Source organism: Aspergillus steynii (assembly GCF_002849105.1).
Source record: "Aspergillus steynii IBT 23096 chromosome Unknown P170scaffold_2, whole genome shotgun sequence".
Taxonomy (NCBI): domain Eukaryota; kingdom Fungi; phylum Ascomycota; class Eurotiomycetes; order Eurotiales; family Aspergillaceae; genus Aspergillus; species Aspergillus steynii.
In genome coordinates this window covers 6194929-6215133 of record NW_020194399.1, presented here as the reverse complement: position 1 = coordinate 6215133, position 20205 = coordinate 6194929, and the positions used below count along the sequence as shown (strand labels likewise).

The following is a 20205-nucleotide window of genomic DNA, read 5'->3' as shown; positions in this document are numbered from 1 at the left end:
TTCTGTCAGATCTATTGAGAAACGTGGAGTGTGTAGTTGCGGGTATTCGATCTCTCTGGCCAACAGAAAATGGAATTATAGGCATAAATACACCACGATCATTCTGCTGGAGTTGCGATAATGTACTTTATTCATTCAAACGAATGGAGAGCACTTGACATGCCAGTCTAATATCTCGCTACTTCAGTCCCATGTGCACTTAGCAGGAAGCAACAGGCTCCGAGTATTTACAAGCACTACTAGGTCCAGATCCGGTCTCGGGGGGCTGTCCTTCACATCAGCCATGGTGGTCTAGTTATCAAGGGTCCCACTTACCTCTTCACCCGAGTCATTGCCATCGTACTCCTGACAGATAGTGTCGACCGTCGATGCACAAGTATCGCCCTTGATAGTGGCCGTGTCGCCATAATTGCTGTTGATGCCGGCAAGAACGCTTCCCTCGATAGCCGTCACGCCGGAGATAGTGACCCCTCTCTTAGACATAGTGTCGCAGTTTCCGCACGAGTGGTAGAGCTTGCCGAAGTTATAGACGGTGAAGTCCTCGATGTTCACGGCTCCGGCGGAGTTGTGTTGGATGACCTTCCTGATATCAATGATGGCCCCGGAGCCCTTATACCTGCTGCCATAGCTTGTCCTGAGCACCCTGAGCTCCACCACCTCTGACATTGTAGGGACCACTGCCTTCCTTGAGAGACAAAGCATCTGAAGTAGCCGTCCATGGTCAGAAGTTACTCGGCATGTATGAAGGTAGAAAAAGGCAAATGAAGCAACGTACCCTCACAAACAGCTTCCCACCAGACATTCTCCACTGTGCAGGGGCTGGCACAATGCACACCCTCGACCTGATCCTTACCGATGATGGCGTTCTTCAGCGTGCCACCCGACTGAATGATGAAGACGGCATCGCTATCGCCACCCTCGCCCTCGGTGCACTCGACTCCGCGACCGTAGGTCTTCATTCCGCCATCGAAAGTGATATTTCCATTAATAATCTTAGGCTCGTCAAAGGTAACGCTTCCCTTGGACGCGGGCAGAGGGAAACCGTCTCGCTTCATGACGCCAGTGCCTGACTCCGTGGGAGGCGGCCAGCACTGAGGAACAGAGAGCGAGCAGACTGAGCTTTTGAAAGAGCATTGTTGCAAACGGATGGTCAAAGGTTGATTGAAATTCTGGAAGGAATTTTGATGGGCTATGAAAGGGGCTGGAATGACATGATAGTGCTGGGAATTACAGCCATCGCCACGCCATTTAAATACCCTGGAAATCGCGAAATTTCACAACGAAAAGGAGATAACACCTTTGACATGTTTCGTTGAGCCCTTTGGATTCCTCGGGTAGTATATCCAGAACTGGAACTTGGAGAGTCGTCGACTCCCATCTGCCTCACGGTTGATTTGTGCATGAAATGATATCGACTCCGCCGGAGAATTCTGGACCAGACTCAACTGACGCTGATCGTCCCCAGAAATGCCATTCTCCCGGGGACCAGCAACATAATTATGTGCAGAATACGGTAAGATATAATCAATCCTTGACAGAATTCTGCGCCAGAATAAGACTCAACCTGCTTGGCAGACGCACTGGGAGAATCGCGAGCCGCTCCGTGACAACACAGCCACGCGGAAGCCCGGATGAAGCGGTGATCGACGGCATTGGCACTGTTTGGGCCTGTTGATCGCTATAAAGCTGTCTTGGTAGCAGGATACGTGGACCTGGATTGATGGTTAATTGGGCTCCGCACAGTGATACGCTGGGCGTTGGTATGTCCTTCATTTCAGGGCATGTTTCGAGGTGAACAGCGGTACCTGGGCAACATGTAAACTGTGTATAGTATTGCGGCATGCAGTGCACCATTGGAACGGAATACTGGAGAATAGTGCTGGGTTCAAACAAAATGAACATTAGGAATACTGTCATTTGCAGGCACTGATAACCTGACATTGAGGAAACGCTATCTACCAATTCACACTGAGATCACAACACAAAGGCATCGCTGGCAAAAGACAATGAACAAAACTGTCATCCGGTCATCACAAAACATGCTTCAATGGCTTCTGCAGCTCCGGAATGACCGAGAGCCCATCCGCACGCATTCGGCTTTCCTGGGGATCATACAACGGCTCCCGCGTAACAGTTGCCTTGATACGCCGCCCAAAGTACTCAATTTCGATCTTCTCGCCCTCAGAAGCGTCGCCAGGGAGCCAGGCATATACGGCCGGTTTGCGAACTGTATAGGCGAACGTGGCGGTGGTGACATACCCTACGGGCTTGCCATGGCGATACACGGGCTCCTTCCCCAGGACCACAGAACGACCGTCGTCAACGGTTAGGCAACGCAGTCGACGAGTCGAGGCCTGTATGGAACGGCGGGCCAATGCGGCCTTGCCAGTATAGTCCTCCTTCTTGTTCACCGCGACGGCATGGCTAACACCTGCTTCGAAGGGATCGTGCTCAGTCGTCATGTCCGTGCCGTAGGTTCGGTATCCTTTTTCGAGGCGCAGAGCATCGAGAGCGCCACGACCTGCAGCGATCAGCCCATGCGGCTTGCCGGCCTGGAAGATGGCGTCCCAGAGTCGGAGCCCGTACTCGGCGCTCGTCTGGATCTCCCAGCCCAGCTCTCCGACGTACGACTTGCGGAATGCGGTGACAGGGATGCCGGCAACGAGGGCCTTTTTGACGCCGTAGTAGGGCAAGCCCTTGTTTGAGAAGTCGTCGGGGCTGATCATCCGGATCACATCGCGGGCGCGAGGGCCCCAAAGGCCGATGCAGCAGGTTCCCCCGGTGATGTCACGAACTTGCACCCATTGGCCCCGGGATTGGCGACGGGCCTCTCGTTCCAAGCTGTCGAGATCAATGGCCGTGTTGGCGCCGACTTGGAAGGAATTCTCCTCGAGCCGAGAAATGAAGAGGTCGCTGCGAATGCCGCCTTGCTCGTCCAGCAGGAGGGCGTAGGTGATGGTGCCCGGATTCTTCGTGACGTCGCCGGTCGTTAGTCTTTGAAGGAGGGAGACTGCTCCAGGCCCTGACACCTCGAAGCGGTGGAAGGCCGTCATATCATACATAGCCACCGCGTTGCGCGTCTTCCAGGCTTCGACAGCAGTGATGGGTGAATAGTATCGGGCCGACCAGGCGTCTCGCTCGACGGGCTGGAATTCCGGTGGAAGGTAGTTGACCAGGGCAGCATTGGCCTCATACCAGTAGGGGCGCTCCCATGCTGCGGCTTCGAGGAAGAAGGCGCCCAGCTCGCGTTGTCGGTGGTAGAAAGGGCTGACGCGGAGGTTTCTAGGGGATTCCCGCGGCTGCAGCGGGTGCAAGATATCGTAGACTTCAACAAAGTTCTGCTGCGAGGTCTCGTTCACATACTCCGGAGTCAACTGGATATTCTCAAAGCGAGACAGCTGGCACTCGGTCACGTCGATCTCGGAATGGCCCTTCGTGAGCAACTCCGCCACTGCGCGAGCCACGCCGGCTGAATGCGTCACCCACACGGCTTCAGCAACATAGAAGCCATCTAGACCGGGAGCTTCTCCAATTACCGGTCCTCCGTCGGGCGTGAAGGAGAAGATGCCGTTAAATCCGTCATCGATCTGACTCTCTCGAAGGGCTGGTAGCAGCTCAAGGGACCGATTCCAGGCTGGGACAAAGTCTTCCGCGGTGAAGTCCAAGCGCGAAGGCATATTCTTCTCACTAACATCCTTGGAAGTCAAGCCCAGGGATGCCGCATCCACCGGCATGGGCCTGTGACCGTAGAAGCCGATGCCACATTGCTGGCCATGTTCACGATAGTACAGGTTCTGATCCTGATGGCGGAGAATGGGCATACTGGCATTTTGACCGTTGGGTTTATCATTCACGTCGCGGCCAGCGAGAGCCGGAACTGCCGTCGTCTTGACATACTGATGGGCGATGGGCAGCAGAGGGATCGAAACGCCGGCCATGGCGCCCACATGAACCCCCCAGAACCCGGCACAGGAGACGACGAGATCCGCGGAAATGATACCGCCGGGGGTCCTGACACCGGTGACTCGACGATTCGTCTGCTCGATAGCAGTGACAGGCGTGGATTCTAGATAGCGCACGCCGGCCTTCTGCGTGCGTTCAATCAGCAGCTGGGTGGCGCGAGCGGCGAGTGCGATGCCGTCGCTGGTGACATGAAAACCACCAAGCACAATGTCGGGGTTGAGCAGAGGATATTTGGCAATGCATTCCTCCTTGCTGAGCAGACGGGACTCAATACCCCACGACGAGGCATATCCATGTTTGCGTTTAAGATCTTCCAAACGCGCTGGCGTAGTGGCCACCTCCAGACTGCCCACCGAGTTGAAACAATCGAGAGACAGCAGCTTCTGCACTGTGTAATGGGCCAACCTGGTCATCGTCTTCGAAGCATTGGTCTGGAACACATTCCCCGGGGCATGCGAGGTCGAACCCCCGGGCATGTGTAGGGGACCCTGCTCGACGACGGTGATATCGCTCCACCCACGCGAGACTAGCTCGTCGGCTAAGTTGGTGCCGACAATTCCGGCACCGATGATGACGACTCGGGGAGGCATGATTAAAGAATAGAATGAGTTGATTCGTTCGTCTAGTCAGGGCGACGAGAACCCTATAAGTACGGCGACGTCGAGACACGAGAGCCCCGGACTTGCCATGGTAGATAAGAGCAACCAAGACGGAACACGGTCCGGGTCGGTTTCCCCTCACCGATCTCTCCGCATGAAATGACGTTCTTTATTTTATTTGATTTTTGTAATTTAGTTTCGGGTTATTTTGTCTTACTTCTTTTACCCAGAAGAGATCGGGCCGGTGGGGAAGTCCCAGGGATGGCATATCCGTTTTGGGGCATGATTGCTGCATCGCGGCGCCACGATGGATTCCATAACCCCATGGGGTGTCTTTGGCTTATCTCCTTGGGTCTGGATGTTGTTCTCGTCAGGATGATCTTGTAATTGCCGCTAATTCCTACTAAAAATATCCACACCGTAAGTTTCTCTATCGGTTCAGCGATAAATTGATGCTTATCTTGATCATCATCATCATCCTCGGACAAAGGAATTCAAGGCCAAAAAGAATCCCTTTTCCTTGGTCTCTTTTCTTTGTATTTCTGTTTACTCTATTTCCTTTTATTTTATTTTTCCTGTTCTCTTTTCTTCGTAATACGCAGTGATGGTTCAGCCGGCGCAAGGGATGGTTACTGTAGCCATAGAAATGAAAGCATTATTTGAGATCGAGAACCTGTCTTTCATGTGCAACAAAACATGTACATTGGCTTGAGTATGCAAAGAACTCCCAGGATCCTTCTTCCAAACGCCTTTCTTTTCTATCGAGAGCCTCATCCTTTACAAGTTCCCAAAATCCCACCACGTAGAGAACCCTTCGATATCACCCATCGCCGGCTCTGACTCCTGATATCCCATGCCGTCCATGTCCACCAGCTGCCCCGGATCTGTCCATAGCCACGGCGTGTTGAACATCAGGCTGTCAGCCGGAGCGACCAGCCGATCGGTCAGGGGAATATCCTGGCGCGATGTCGGAGCGGACGAGATGTACACCATGTGCGGGGCCATGTGGGCGGCTTGGCCTCCGTCCGCCGTGTTGACGGTCACTTCGGGCGACATCGCTACGATCACCTCCAGCGTGGGTGTCGAGTCTTCGTCAATGTCCTCGCGAGAGGGCGCCAGAGAGGGATGCAGGACGCCGTCGGTGGATAGGCCCCGGGGGATACACCCGTCCACCTGCAACACTGCCCACATAAAGGGGATACTCAGGTGGATTTTGGAGGGCGCCCAGTTGGAATCGATTGACTCTGCTCCGGCAATGCGCGTGATTCGGCGGAGGATTTGATTCTAGCAATGTTAGACCTTGGAAGGAGGATGTTAGGATGGTGGCAATCAATACATACCAGGGCACTGCAGGCCGGGGAGAACCAGACGAAGCGCTGCAGAAATCGTCGGCACTTGGCCAGATCCACTTTCGACTTTTGCTTTAGTCTAGGGTCAGCAGCACAACAATAGTAGAGGTGAACGGTGGCTGCGATCAGCGCTGCCTGGCCGAAGAAGGGATCCACGAGCTGCAGCTTCTTGTCGGTGACCATGTCGATCAGCCGCACAACCCAGGTGGCATGCAGCAGCACGAGCTCGGAGGATCGGCGCCAGAAGGTGTTCGGAATAGTGAGGTTGTCGTTGTACTGCGACGCCGCGATGTAGAGGAAGGGGTGGTTGAGCACGGTGAGAATGGAGTGGTATGTGAACTGTAGCTTCAACCATGGCACCCAGTAGTCGCGATTGACTCGCAGTTCGTCGGGGCGGCGCTCGTAGAACTTGACCGACTCGTATCGATGGCAATGCGAATGCTTGTTCTCCATTTCCGTCAGATCGGACTGGATCATCGCGTACATCGAGTCGTGTCGCCACGGCTCCTTCAGTCGGTTCTGCGCCACGTCGGACACGTACGTGCGGACTCGACTCCAGACCCAGCCAAAATGCGCCGTCAGGTTCCAGATCCCCATGTCGTCGGAGCCGGCACAGCCGATCTCGTCGCGAGGCAGAGACGGCAGTCTGGAATCTCCCTGGTCGCCGACCGCAGACACGTAGAACGGTCGCAGACTTTCCCCCGAGTGGCTGAGAATGCCATTCTGCTGCCCGTACGACTGCTCGAGCGTCTGCAACGTCCAGAACAGTCTCTTTTTGCGGTCGGCAGACTGCGTACCCATGTTATACGTGGACTCGAGGTCCAGTTGGGCGGAGCGACAGAGCTGGAACGCCATGCCGAGATGGAATCGAGCGAGCTGGAGGTTTCCGTCTGCAAATTGAAGGTGAGCATTTGAAGATGTAGAAGAGGCAACAGAACATTGCAGACATACCCATAAAAGCACAGTACGAGAGCAGGCAGAGACTCTCCATGGTCTCCAACTCCACCGTCCCGCTGGCCACGCGCAGCATCACCAGATGTCGGGCATAGTCGCCATAGCGCTGCAGCTGATCGCGCTCTCGCGAGAACCGAGAGGTTAGCGCGATGATGCTGCAGACGAGTTCCTCGGACAGGCAACTCAGATCCTCGACATCCTCACGGCCGAAGCACCAGATGGGCTGGCGATGACAATAATCAAAGTAGAGATCGACTGCTTTCACGATGGCGGACGAGCAGGGGTGTAGATTGACATTCTCGAAGTTAAAACCGGGCGAGATCGAGTCATGGATGGCATGGTTCAACTCGGCTGGCGCCGCCTGCGTGGTCGTCGACGACTGGGGAGAAATATCACTTGGTTCATCGGCCGGTTCTTCCGGAATGCCGGACTGGATGGGTCTAGGAACTGCGTCAGCCACCCATTGGGATCGCAGGGACGGTAGGATGCTCTCTACCTGGAGCCACTCAAGAGGAGATTTACTTTCTCTTCGAGGAATGCTAGCCTGTCGTCCTGCGCGAATTCATCGTCAATACTTGCCCCTGAGACGGGAGGTGGCCTTGACAACGCCCTACCGAATAGTCGCCCCGGGATGTCCTGCGGGCGGACGCGTAGAGACACGCCTGATTGAGGCGAACGCAGCTGGAGCACGACGGCTTCTCGGCGGGACACCGGACCTTCTTCCTCCTGTCGTCCCATCGGGTCAGTATAAGACGAGGGATCGAGTGGCGAGGAGCTTACCGGCAGTTCAGACAAGCTTCGTGGGATCGTAATCGCCCGCGACTGCCTTCGCGCGGCATTATCTTTGCGCAGGAAAAAAGCACCCAAATCGACGAAGAGCGGACGATTCTTCCCTTGGAATGCAGAAGTCTAATTTAACAGCGTCGCCGGAGCAGTGTCTAGGTGGCTAGGAACAGGCCCATACCGGCGGACGGCCATAACAGATGACGTTCGGGGAGCTGGAAAGCGGGTTATTCGAGGAGGGGGAAAGAATGGCCTCTTTCCGGCTTACGGGCGGCAAGATATGTCGGTCCAGGGTCTGGTTTTCTGGGTCTGGTCCGGGCTGCTGTAGGGAATGACGGAGGATGTGCGAGAGTCACCGGAGAGCAGCAGGCAAACCCCCCGTTGAGAGACGAGAGGCTTTGCCTGTTCGGGTTAACAGTTCCAGAGTGCCTGGCCCTAATCCTGCCAATTATGCACGACACGACGCTAGTGACTTAGTGCTTGCTGTCCGACAAAGAACCGTCGTGGCCGGACTCTTCTCTCGTCCTACACTCTGGCCAGAGTTTCTTCCTGAGCTCTGACCGTCGAGTCATGGGATGTGCGTGTTTCCCGGATCTTCTTCCACGTCGGCTGCCATCCTATTGGGTTCCATAGAGGGCTCGGTTCTGGTTGCCATGGAATCCGGATATTTGGCTACAGTCCAGATCAGGTGCCAGCTGTTTGAGTTCGTACGATCCATGGGAAGGTTGTTGATATCGATTAAGTTTCGTGTATTGGGAAATAGCAAGGGATGCATCTAGATACACTGGGAGACACTAAAAAGACAGGCAATCTTATCGCAAACCCAGGACAACGATCGGCTAAATGGAAACATGAAACGCATAGGTAGAAATAATAGTAATCGTAACTCGTAAAGATGCACAGAATTAGTAGGCCAGAGCCGCGTTTGGCGTCTGGCAGATGCCACCGCAGCAGCCATCGGCCTCGCGCGCCATCGAGTCGCCGCAGCTCTCGTTGTTGGCTTGACTCGTGCGTGTCACCTTCGCGGCGAAGTCCTCGTCCTCGCGACTGACCTCCGCCTTTCCGGGCAACGTTTGACGAGCAGGCCAGATCTCCTGCCCCACAAGTTCCTCGCGCTTGTGGTGGGCCTGCACGATGTCGCGCACCGCCGCCTGGAAGAAGAGAGGTCCCTTCTCCATCTTGGGATGCAGTTCCCCGTTGACGAACACGCCCGTGTTGAGGTTCTTCTGCGTCTCGACGCACAGGTACTTGTCCTCGGACATCACCCGCTTGTAGATCTGGTTGATGCGGTCGAAGTCCTCGTCGCTGGAGCTCTTGTTGCGGTAGACCTCGTATCGCATCTCGCAGGTGGTGGGGCTGCTGGGCACGAAGCGCTGCATGAAGAAGAAGTGTGGACTAGTGCGGGTTAGTATTGGCTCGACGGTATTGCAGTCATTCATAGGAACTTACGAGACGGTCATGGAGGCGTTGGGGAAGTAATAGGTGCTGGCAATCTTCAGTCCGGCGGCGATCTGCTCCGGCTTGGAGTTGGCATAGTGGACGATGCTGTTGCCTTTGGGGTCGACCGCGTATGTGCTAAGATCCGCGATGGAGGGAACGTCGGGGTGCGTCGTCGCGCAGTGGTAGCATTCGTTGTAGTTGTCGGCCAGGATCTTCCAGTTGTACTGGCCCTCCATCTCCCAGTGGTGATCGAACTGGTAGTCCTCGAAGTTGAACTCCTTCAAGCGCGGCTGCAGGTCGATTTCGCGGAAGTCGTCTTCCCAGGAGATCTCGGGCTTGTCACCGCCGTCCAGGTTCACCCAGATGAAACCGTTGGTGTCGACGTGCACGTGGATGGGCAGAAGGCCGTTCTTGCTCTTGTCGAAGCCCTCAAGGTCTTGGTAGCCGGGCGCCTTGGCCAGCTTGCCGTTGAGGCCGTACGACCAGCCGTGGTACTTGCAGGAGAAGATGCGCGAAGTACCGCCCTCCTCGGTCACGACAGGGAAGGCCCGGTGGCGGCAAACGTTATGGAAGGCGTTAATGTTGCCCTCACGATCGCGTACGAGGATGAAGCCGTAGCCAGCAATGGTGTACTTCAGCCAGTCGCCGGTGTTGGGGAGGCGCAGCTTGTGGGTGGTGAGGAGCCATTTCTTGGAGAAGATCGCGCGTCGCTCGAGCTCATACATCTCCTGGGAGGTGTACCATGAAGCAGGAAGAGCACGGATGGCATTGCTGTCGTCATCGGCGGAGACTTCGGTGGTGGTGACCTTGCCCAGGCCGAAGTAGTTCTTGAACATGGATGTCATGGTGACGGTGGTCAAAGACAAAAGACAAGTCTTTGTCGGGGTGAGAAGAATGATATTAGAGTAGAATTGGATTGATGGACTTGCTTGTTGTTCTAATCTCCATCAGAGCGAGACACGGAGGGTTCTATATAGTCGATGCTTATCAGCAACGACGCTCCCTTGGAAGCTTCACGGCATACCAGACACGAGCAAGACTAGGGTTGGATCCGATCATGGGATCGGCTCCACGGTCCCAACCGTGTGGCTGCCGATGGCCTGGCGCAATGATGACCTCTGCCAGGTCGATCTGGATTCTTATCACGGCATGGTCGGTTTCACGACCGTGTGTATCAGGCCTGATGATCTCCACCGAGCCGATAGTGGCGACAACTGCCGTTTTGCCCCGAAAAAGGCAAGATTTCCACTACTCAACCGGCCAGGACCCGCGCCAACGAGACTGCTTGTGATTTGATTCCCCTGCTTCGTTTCAGATTTGGCCTTTTCCGCTCTTCGGAACTTTTCTGGCCCTTCTCCGATAACGTAGGGTTCAACAACAGAACGGCTGTATAGTAGGAACAGTATGGAGATCGTCACGTATAGCCTTTACTTCTTTTGTTTCATTGTTTCTCTTGCTTTCTGCGGTTTTTAATCGAGCCTGCATTGGATGCCATTCACAGCTTGCAGTGTAGACTCGGAAGCCAAAGGATTTCCCTGTTGGTACATCGCTCTTCGCGACCATTGGAGAGGCGCTCAGTAAATCAAACCCGTGCAATCCCTTCTAATCTTTACAACCAACAGTTCGAATATCTCTTGTCTGCCACAATACCGCGGTCAAAATCACCACCAACATGACCAGGACAGTGTATTCAACTGTGTAGCCAATCTCTTAGTTGCTGACAGCCTGGCATTCATATAGTCGGAGCTGTTTGGTCTACTGATGTCTCCAGATATCCTCTGAATCACCACCGTCAGTCTCCTCCTGACTATCTGGCGTAATGGTATTCCTCCTGCGGCCGTATGCATGAGGACAGACCTTTGTTTAGTTCCCGCCCTTGGCTGCTCTGCGACTGCATGCTACGCTTTACTCCGTTCGATATTGATATGTTGGCTTAAGTATCCTAACGGCAAGTCCGACCGTTGGATATCCGGTGATTTCCATAAATAGCGTCAGGGTCCAAGTACTGCTCCAGCCGTTCAATGCTCTCTTGATCGAGCACAACGTCATGTGCGGACGCATGGAGTTTCGCCCTATTGCAACCATGGTCCTGCTGATTCGGGCTCGTATTTAGATGGCCATCGTTGAGTTTGTCGAGTTCTTTATCTACTTGACCATGGTTTTGTTCAAAATAGAGCTAGCGTAGTATATCCATTCATGCGTGTTGATAAGAATAGACCGGTTAAGTTCACCGTGACACAGTACAGATCCCACAGTTGATCACATCGTAACCAACCAATATATAATTTCAATGATTACTAGAGTACGACTCTGTACCAACCTGACGGGCTGGCCTCAGACAACTGGCTTCAAGGATCATCACAGGAGTCTCCCCCTTGCAGAGTCGTTATCTGTCCCTTCCCGGCCGTTCCTTCATTCCACTGGACATGTTGGACCAAATTCTCCGAATCTTTCTTATCACGGGATCTTATCAAACGAGGCAAACCAACGGCCCGATCACGTGAGCGGAAGGCGCGTCCCAAAGAGGCAAGGCGGTCCCTCAGGCCGCCAACGGGTTCTTCTGCAGACGCCGTGAAGTCTCTCGTGTCTTTCCCCCCGGACTCGTCGGGCTCGAGAGGATCTGGCATTATCCAGCCAATAGAATGCCCTCGCCGGGCGATAACTACGCCATCCACAAGGTCTCTGTCCGACGTGCCCGTCAGGCCTGCGGTCCCTGCCGGTAGGTGCACTCCGGCCCTCTTCAATCTCCCGTGCAGGACCCGCAATGGACGCACGGATTACCCGATTCGGAAATATTTAGAATGCTGACCATCCTGCCCCTGGCGCATCCCCAGTCGCAAGAAGGCGCGCTGCCCGGGCGAAAAACCGACCTGTTCGTTATGTCAGCGCTTGGGACAACGCTGCTCCTACGGCTCGCAGGCGGCTTCGGCGCCCGGTCCTGCCACCGGTTCGGCACGTCGGTTGGAGGAGCCGTGCGACGAGGGCCAGCCGGAGGGGGCCAGTTCGCAGCGGCTGCAGCGCATCGAGAGGAGGCTGGATGAGATGGCGGGCATTCTCCAGTAGGTTCCATGTAGGATTCCGTTTTACTTGTTGAAGTTACTCAGAACGATTGCCCCAGAGAGAGCCTGTCAAGAGGCCGTGGACTGCCCGGCACCGATCTACAGTCTTCCCGTGGCTCTGGCCGGCTCGAAACCGACGGATTAACTGGCCCCTTTGCTAGTCAGAGTGAGGACCGGGGTGTGCAAGGGTATGCCTGCGCCAGTTGTACATATCCCCTTCAGGAGTTGTGTTAGTAACGTCATCAAGGACCTTCTCTCTCGTTGACTTTGTCAAGTCCCAAGTCGAAGTGTATCTCCTCTACTTCCATGACCAACCCTATTGTGTCTTCTCCAAAGACTGGTTGCTGAGTAGAGCCTCGTCATTACCTGCCGAAATTGCATTCCCATTGGTCGCCTTGACATCTCGTCTTTCTCTGCACCCCCGTGGAATCTTTGCCAGCAATGTTCCGACCGCAGAGTACTGGGCCGAAAAGGCCTGGGATACTTTGTCAACTCAGTACAGGGACAGCCAGATGGGACTATCCTTTCTCCAGGGCACCTGTCTGATGGCGCAGGTGGACTTCGCCGACGGTCGAGCCCATCGCGCGTATGCCTCGTGTGCACTGGGTATCCGAACCCTCCAGTCCGCTGGACTCAACAGGGATCTTTTTTCGTCGTCCCTGGATGGTTCCAGTCTGGAGGAGCGCCGACGTATAACGTGGGCCTTCTTCATGCTTGATCGTACCTACAATGCGTCTCGCAGTTATTCACTATGTCTGGCAGACAAGCAGTTCAGCCTCCCTTTCCCTTCGCCTGATCCGGAAGAGTCTAGCCCTGGCTCGATGCACGACGAACCCGAACACGGAGGCGAGATGGTGGAAAACAGCATTTTGGCTTGTCTGATCCGACTGTTCGGACTCTGGGGCAAGGCCACCGAGTATGTCTTCGAAGCCCCCGATGAAAAGGCACACTCGCCGTGGCAATCCGGATCGGCCTTTGCCGTTCTTGAGTCCGAGTGGATGCAGTTCGAGACCCAGTTCCCCAACGCACACCGTTACCTGAACGTCGAGTCCGAGTTACGGGCCGGCAAAGAATCCCGGAATGGAGCCTACCTGCCCACCTGGCTGTGCGTGCAATTCCTCCTTCATTCGATCCAATGCCTGCTACATCATCCGTTCGTGATCATGATCAAGCTGCGACATATCAGCGGGAACCTCTCTTCAACGTTCCTGCAAAAGTCTTTTGAAAGCTCTCTTCTCCATTCGCGATGGATTGCACGATTAATCAAGGAAATGTCAACGGCCGACTCCCGACCTTACGATCCCTTTCTGGCATACCTCGCTGCCATCGCCGCCACGATCCAGCTGGAACACACGGCCAGTAGTAACCCAGACGTGGCTCGACTAGTGAACAAGGAATTCCAGGTCCTCATCAATTTCATGACGAAGGTTTCTACGCATTGGGCAAACATCAGGGTCTTGGTATGTACGACGTCCGCACATTCGAATGCCCACTGCTAATTCCTGGCTAGGTGGACCGAGTCAGTGAATTGGCGCATCGACGCCGGAACTTCGGGTCGCTCTACTATAATCAGGACGGATTTTCTGGGGCTCTACCTAGAATGCCGACTCCGACCAACATTCCAAAAATGTCGGCGGAAGACGAATCACTCATGTGGGATATCCTGGACATTAGCTCTTCCTCTGGATCGGGGAGGCTGGCGCAACTCAGTGACCTAGTTCCCTCGCCACATCGACAAACTGGAGTGCGCCTAGAGCAAGCACCTTCGCGGGTATCTCAGGAGATATTCGATCGTTCCAACCGGGAGCAGAGCGAATCCATGCAAGCGGAGCTTTCTGCGCCGGAGATGTCACTTCTCGACGGACGCGTACTGGCCTTGATGGCGGAGGACCCGGCCGGATGGTCATTCCCAAGAAGCAATAACGACGAGTTTGGCAACGCCATCCCCGACTTGCCAGACTGGATGATGTCGAGCGGACACATGCCCGAGCATCTATGATCAGGTCGTGATGCGACGGAAATTCCAACGTCATGCGGTATGCGGAACGATTCACGATCCATTGAACAAATTGAATGAAATTGGCTCTCTGTGCATCTCTAATAAACTCCGTTGAAAACCCTCCCTTTGTACATAAAGTCTCATCGCTGCGTATCTGATGTAAGCCTCTTTTCCCTTTCCTGCTCTCTATAGCTTGCTCTGTTTGGCGATCGGCGTGGCATTCTTGAGCGCCGAACCAAAGCTGGTTTGCTCGTGCGACAGAAGCTCTCTTCTCTCCGGACCTCCACGACTTCCATCTCCCTTGAACGCATCCTGGCGACCCCTGAAGTCCAACGGGAACTTGAACTTGTCCAGCAGATCGGCGGAGAGCTTCCGCTCGAAACAGCCGACGGCGTACTTTCCGATGTTGGGAAGGAATTTGAAAGCACTATGACCTGTCAGTTACGCGTTTCATGTGCAACCGGGCACCAAAAGGGTACTTACTGTCCGCTGCCTCCAGTGGCAATAAACAGGTTCTTGTGCTCGGGGTGATAATCCAGGATGAAATCACCGGTGGGGGTATCGTTGTACCAGCAGAGACCGACTTTCTCGAAGCCCCGCGACGCGAACTGCGGCATCATATCCCGCATACCCGCCGTCAGTCTCTGGACGCCGTCCTCGGGGATGAAGTTGGCGCGCGACGAGGGCGGCAGCTTGGGCGGCGCCGAGATGCCCTGCTCGGAGGAGTTGGTGTAGCCGTACGAGTGGCAGGCCACCTTTAGATAGCCCGTGGGCTGGTGCGCCGGGAAGCAGAAGAAGCCGGTCGAGAAATTGAAGTAGATGGGCATGTCCTTCAGCTGAATCATCTCCTCGGGCGTCAGGCGCATATATCCGACGATCTGGGCCGCCGCGACCATGGAGTTCCAAGCGGGCACCAGACTGGCCGTCCAGGCGCCGGTAGCCACGATGAACCTGTCGCCAGTTACTCGAGCACCAGTGGCCGTACGAACGGCTGTCACCGTGCCGTCGGCCGCCTTCTCGAACTCCTCAACCTGCCCATTCTTTCCCGTGATGAAGCCCACGCCGGCCGAGGCACACCGCGCCGCCAACCGGGCGATGGCCAGCGCAGCATCTGCCCATCCAGCCGCCTCGTTGACGAAGGCGTCAAATCCGGGCACGGCCAACTTGCCCGTCAGCATGGGGAACCGCTCCTTGGCGGCCTCGGGGGTCGGAACATGCGTCCAGGGCTCACCCATGTCGGTCAGGATCTGCCTCGTCTTGACGGAGTACTCGTGGGCGGCGGGTTGCACGATCTGATCCTCACTCGATTCCTGCGTCAACCACATACACGGGGTCTGGTGGAAGGCCTCGCTGTACTCGGGGGTCTTCCAGAGATCGAAGGCCTCCTTGCCCATGCGCGCGTAGACGGCATCGCCGTAGTCGAACCGAATGACGCGGGAGATGTCAACGCTGGATCCGTCGGGCACCGGGGGCACGGCGCGGTCGAGGACGGTTACTGAGGTGTATCCTTCCTGAATTAAACGCAGGGCAGTCGAGAGGCCGAAGACACCGGCGCCGATGATGATGATTTGTTGGTGCTTGTCCATGGTGTTTCTAGTCTATATTGGGGATGCAGAATGACAAAAAAAAGAATGATATGAATTAAACCAAAGCCACGCGATCAGCACACTGAATGCAAGGGGCAATTGAACTAGAAATGTGGGATTCCGAGTGGACAAGAGGCATGATTTAAAAGACGGAGTATATCCCAAATCCTCATGGCAAACGGTCCGTCCGCGTGGGGATCCGCCGGGCCGGAATGGGCCGTGCACCCGGTCCGCCTCACGGTCCGTTTTGTTTCTCGGACATGCAGGGAAACATACGCAGTAGCCCAGGTGAACTCGAGTCGAGTCTGTCTGGACTCGTGATTCATTAGAGGTATTATTCTTCGCTGTTCAGTCGGCCGCCCCACGTGGTGTGGATGCCTGAGGCTCTCAGTCTCGTTCTGTCGGCCTTGTTCATTTTCTGCAAAGTCTGGGCCACCAACCATGACCCAACAATCAGAAAACGAAAAAAAAAAAATAAAATAAAATAAAAAATAAATAAGTTTCTCCCTAATTGTCCCCGTTCTTCTTTAGCGACATTGTGTGCAGCCGAAGAGGTCGAATGTTCTGTCATTCTTGAACTCGAGAATCTGTATTCCCGAAAGGGTAATTGGATCCCGTGCCAAGAATAGCATCGCCAACCATCTGAAGGCCTCTCCGTGTTGTCTATTGAATGTATGAAGATAGCTGATAATATTCGATTGTGGCTTCGTTGCGGTGGCTTCCAGGATGAATAGAATCAAGAAAACTGGACTGTTAACTCTCACTTTCCAAGTTCACTATCTCGCGAAATGTATATTGTCGAAAGGCCCTATGCACTATATCATGAGTGACGAGGTACACAATTCTACCTCTACCACAACTCGGAAATAATACCTGTCTGGCAGAATTGAGAAGCATTAACATCTTTAACAAATTCTTGCCAATAAAGAGAACCAACTGTCAACCGTTGAACAGCTGTACACTATGGGTAGGATCAACTAATTGCGCGTGCAACAAGGGATGAAGCAGAAGACAATTGATTACTTCTAAAACAATCCCACTAGGATCCGATCATTTCAACTTAGTGGTCAATTAATTCTAAGCTCATTCACGTTCAGCCAACCGTCTCTCGCGCTCGATCTTCTTGTCTTCCCCAGACACTCCAAACTCCCGAACGATCATCCACGCCGGCACGACGGAAAGTGCCCACAGCCCGAAGTTGAGATAGATTCCTCCCACCGATGCCATGACGGTGACACTGCTGAGACCATACTGCGCTTGTTAGCCTGGGATCACTGAGAGACACAATCAACTCACCGAAACAGCCTGCACCGCCGACTCGGTTCCACGCAGCAGACCGGCCACACGAACGATTTCCTCCTCGTCGTCCGCCAGATTTCCGATAATGAAGTACCTGGCGCAGTGTTAGCATCGTCGATGCCTGTCTATGACGGACAAACATACAGAAACATATAATTCAATTGGAAGCCCATCACCCAGAACAGATACACCGCAAAGCCCCGTCCGAACCCCTCATCCACCCAGTCATACGTCGGCGACGTGCGACGATACTCCGTGACGATAATCGTTCCCCAGATCCACCACGCGCCCTGCAGTGTCAGGATCACCGCAAATGCGGCGCGACTGCGAATCTTCAGCGAGATGCGATTGCGATCGAGAAAGGCGCCCAGGAGATTGCCGACCGTCAGGGCCGTGATGCCGGAGAGGAACGAGCCGAGGGCACGCGCGCGCACGGAGAACCACAGGGACAGGTACGTGAACATGACGGCTTCGCTGTAGGCGGCCTGCGCGATGAGAGGCACGAGCAGCAGGAAGTTGCGACTGACGAAGAGCTTGGCCGTCGCTTTGATTTCGAACCAGGGGCTCTTCGCGACGCGCAGACGCACGGGGAGGCCGTCGCTGCGCTGCACGCGCTCCGGAGAGTTGAGGAGCAGGCCGGCGAAGGGGCCGAGAGCCTGCAGGGCGATGAAGATGATAAAGACGGTGAACGAGACGCTGCCGGCCTCGCTGCGATTGGCGTTGATGCCGAGGTTGATGGCGCCGCCGAGGATCTGTCCGCCCACGCGGAAGCTCAGCCAGAATCCGAGGAATCGGCCCTGGTTGTAAGGCTCCGGGTAGGAGAGGGCGATGGCGCTTTCGGCCATCCAGAAGATGCCTGCGAAGAGACCGCAGAGAGCGGCGCCGAAGATGGTGAGCCACTCACTCTGGAAGCGGTTGTTGGTGTAGAGACCGGCCGCGTAGGGAGCGTAGCCCATGGTGCCGACGATCAGGGTCCATTTGATGCCGATGAAGCGCACGACGACGCTGCCGAAGAAGCACGAAACGACCATCAGACAGAAGGTCAGCGCATTAGCCGTGTTGACCAGGTAGGGCTCCTGTGCACCGCCGCCGCCCAGCGAGTTCATGGCACCCCAGATGCCGGGGGCCAAGAAGTTGCATAGACCGAGGATGAGGGCATTATAGAAGGTCGAGCGGTACCATTTCACTGATCTTATTAGCCATGCTGGGGAATGGAAAGCTGATTGTCGAGACTTACCCTCGTGCTTGCCCGGCTGCGGTACCGACTGGTCGGCCAGCTCTTCATCACTGTGCTGGAATTCTTTTTCTGCGACCATGGTAGAAGGAATATCTTGCTATGGCACCAAGTCAAGAGCCGACACTGTCAAAATAGGCCCATTGTGGCGAGCCTGCGAGATGTATATTTATATGGCCCTCCACACGAACGGAGCTGCATGATGGAATCCCCTTGCTCATCATAGATCAAACAGGCTAGTCTGACGCATGGGAGAACGCGATGACAATTCCATATCCACATCTGCCGTGCAGGACGCTGACATCGAACACAGTTGAGACAATGTTCCAGAGGCCAAGGCTACGATGTTGCGGTTGGAGGGCGCGATTACGTGCTCGCACGGCATTTTAGTAGGAATTGCCAATCGCGCGGCACATCGGTGACCTTCGAACCGTCAGATAAGCCTACCGACTAAGATAATGATTCTTGATCTGAAAATTACCCTCGTCCGACCGTCGTTGGGGTCGTGAAAGTGGGCTCCTGCACGGCCTGGGCTGTTTACTGTCTCCACTGGCTTTGACGCCATGAGATGGAACCCTGAGAGACAATTCCTGCAGCAAAGTTTATTCCGACTAATCAAAATAGGTGCATTCGCTATCAATCAACTAATAATATCATGTCATGAAATACTATGGCAGCGTCATTCTGTATGCTGACTGGCAAGTCTTCTCGTCTCTCATCATAGGCCACAATCCTCTAGTCGCGATCCTCCGGATGGAAGACCAGCGTGCGCACCTCAATACTCTGCCTCGGCTCCTCGTTGACGGTGTCTGGGTTCACAAACGCCGTGTGAGGAACCCGCCTCGCGCGACCGTCGGTCTTCGAATCGGCACACTTGATCAAAGTGACGAGGTCGGGGGTTTGCCCGTAGCGGTAGTACCACTTGATGTCGGGATTCGGTCGAACAGAACAAGTCTCGCCCTCCCGGTTGGGATAAATCAGGGGAACAGGAATAATGTCGCTGTCGGGCACGGAGTGCGCATCGGCCACGGCCAGAGGATCCTTCAGGATGGTCTTGATGGGACGCCAGACGTTGATGATCTGGAACCGCCCTTTGAGCAGCTCGGGCGCCTCATCTGGAAGATGATACGTGACGCGGTTCTTGGATGCGTTGTAGGACTGATCGATGTGAACGCGCTGAACGGGTCCACGGAGCTGCGCAGCCGGAGTATTAGGGTCTTCGGCCGGACGACGGATGGTATGGTCGAAGATGAAGACTTTGGATGCGCCAGTTCTGGGAACGTTAGGAAGGAAGACTATGGACGAAGACAGGGAGCCAGTCTTACGCGTCTTTTAGGAGCTGCTCCACCTCAGGGTAGTACTCTCTCTTGATCTTCTCGTCGTCCACGAAGTCTTTCTCCTTGCTCTCATGGTAATAGAACTGGAAACCATTCCCGTCAAGCGTGTAGTCCAGCTCACGGCCGCTCACGTCGTGCACAGTTACTGAGAGCTCCGCCGAGGGACGTTCGTAGCTCTCGGGCTTCCCGACATAGCTGGGAGCCAGATGCGAGCCGTCCGGAAGCTCCTTGATGAAGTACAAGTTCGTCTTGACGTGGTGAGGTTTGTCAGAGGTCTGGATGGGAGGTTGGGGCTTTTGGGTGAGCAGAGAAGAGTCAGGACCGGTAGGAAGCTGGACTGCTGCAGAGGCCATTGCGATGCGTTGGTGGATAATCGACACTGGACTAAGAGTTTATGATGAGTTGGATGATTCTGATATACCTCATTCTGCTGTCCAAGCTGGACTTTATATCCAAGAGGCGGGGAACAGCAATGCATTTGTCAGGCTAGCACGCCATCTTCCAGGGTGTACAGTCAATCACAAACTCAGGCAACGCTGATAAATCCGAATCAGCATCATTGGATGCATGGATTCGCAACGGTCATGCACATGCGTGGCGGTC

General features: G+C 54.8%; 8 protein-coding genes across 8 annotated transcripts; 1 reads left to right on the top strand and 7 right to left on the bottom strand.

Annotated features, from left to right (window-relative positions):
• Positions 1–199: 199 nt before the first annotated feature.
• On the bottom strand, positions 200–1055 carry P170DRAFT_352790 (pectate lyase; the record flags this gene model as incomplete). The annotated part of the gene is made up of 4 exons (XM_024843938.1): positions 200–265; positions 316–579; positions 617–702; positions 776–1055. The coding sequence occupies 4 exons, from the start codon at positions 1053–1055 to the stop codon at positions 200–202; spliced, it is 696 nt and encodes a 231-aa protein (XP_024708862.1).
• Positions 1056–2030: 975 nt separating this feature from the next.
• On the bottom strand, positions 2031–4553 carry P170DRAFT_454568 (GcvT family protein; the record flags this gene model as incomplete). The annotated part of the gene is made up of 4 exons (XM_024851450.1): positions 2031–3383; positions 3414–3591; positions 3625–3695; positions 3729–4553. 4 exons carry the CDS (start codon positions 4551–4553, stop codon positions 2031–2033), a joined length of 2427 nt encoding a protein of 808 aa, XP_024708861.1.
• Positions 4554–5237: 684 nt separating this feature from the next.
• P170DRAFT_454567 (putative C6 transcription factor) lies at positions 5238–7960 on the bottom strand. Its single transcript, XM_024851449.1, has 6 exons — positions 7646–7960; positions 7480–7591; positions 7362–7417; positions 6863–7305; positions 5903–6801; positions 5238–5846 (listed from the first exon to the last, which is right to left on the bottom strand). The coding sequence occupies exons 1-6, from the start codon at positions 7702–7704 to the stop codon at positions 5340–5342; spliced, it is 2076 nt and encodes a 691-aa protein (XP_024708860.1). The 5' UTR covers positions 7705–7960; the 3' UTR covers positions 5238–5339.
• A 593-nt stretch (positions 7961–8553) lies between these two features.
• On the bottom strand, positions 8554–9933 carry P170DRAFT_473418 (aromatic ring-hydroxylating oxygenase subunit alpha; the record flags this gene model as incomplete). Its single annotated transcript, XM_024853035.1, has 2 exons — positions 8554–9043; positions 9098–9933. 2 exons carry the CDS (start codon positions 9931–9933, stop codon positions 8554–8556), a joined length of 1326 nt encoding a protein of 441 aa, XP_024708859.1.
• A 1757-nt stretch (positions 9934–11690) lies between these two features.
• On the top strand, positions 11691–14454 carry P170DRAFT_435157 (uncharacterized protein). The gene is made up of 5 exons (XM_024848874.1): positions 11691–11807; positions 11923–12147; positions 12207–12335; positions 12395–13607; positions 13658–14454. Exons 1-5 carry the CDS (start codon positions 11731–11733, stop codon positions 14144–14146), a joined length of 2133 nt encoding a protein of 710 aa, XP_024708858.1. The 5' UTR covers positions 11691–11730; the 3' UTR covers positions 14147–14454.
• Positions 14333–15732, bottom strand: P170DRAFT_400888 (NAD(P)/FAD-dependent oxidoreductase; the record flags this gene model as incomplete). The annotated part of the gene is made up of 2 exons (XM_024846352.1): positions 14333–14573; positions 14630–15732. The coding sequence occupies 2 exons, from the start codon at positions 15730–15732 to the stop codon at positions 14333–14335; spliced, it is 1344 nt and encodes a 447-aa protein (XP_024708857.1).
• A 1058-nt stretch (positions 15733–16790) lies between these two features.
• Positions 16791–18347, bottom strand: P170DRAFT_454564 (DUF895 domain membrane protein; the record flags this gene model as incomplete). The annotated part of the gene is made up of 4 exons (XM_024851448.1): positions 16791–16983; positions 17029–17125; positions 17176–18235; positions 18269–18347. 4 exons carry the CDS (start codon positions 18345–18347, stop codon positions 16816–16818), a joined length of 1404 nt encoding a protein of 467 aa, XP_024708856.1. The 3' UTR covers positions 16791–16815.
• A 531-nt stretch (positions 18348–18878) lies between these two features.
• P170DRAFT_435155 (uncharacterized protein) lies at positions 18879–20004 on the bottom strand. Its single transcript, XM_024848873.1, has 2 exons — positions 19591–20004; positions 18879–19538 (listed from the first exon to the last, which is right to left on the bottom strand). The coding sequence occupies exons 1-2, from the start codon at positions 19953–19955 to the stop codon at positions 19001–19003; spliced, it is 903 nt and encodes a 300-aa protein (XP_024708855.1). The 5' UTR covers positions 19956–20004; the 3' UTR covers positions 18879–19000.
• Between the last annotated feature and the right edge of the window lie 201 nt (positions 20005–20205).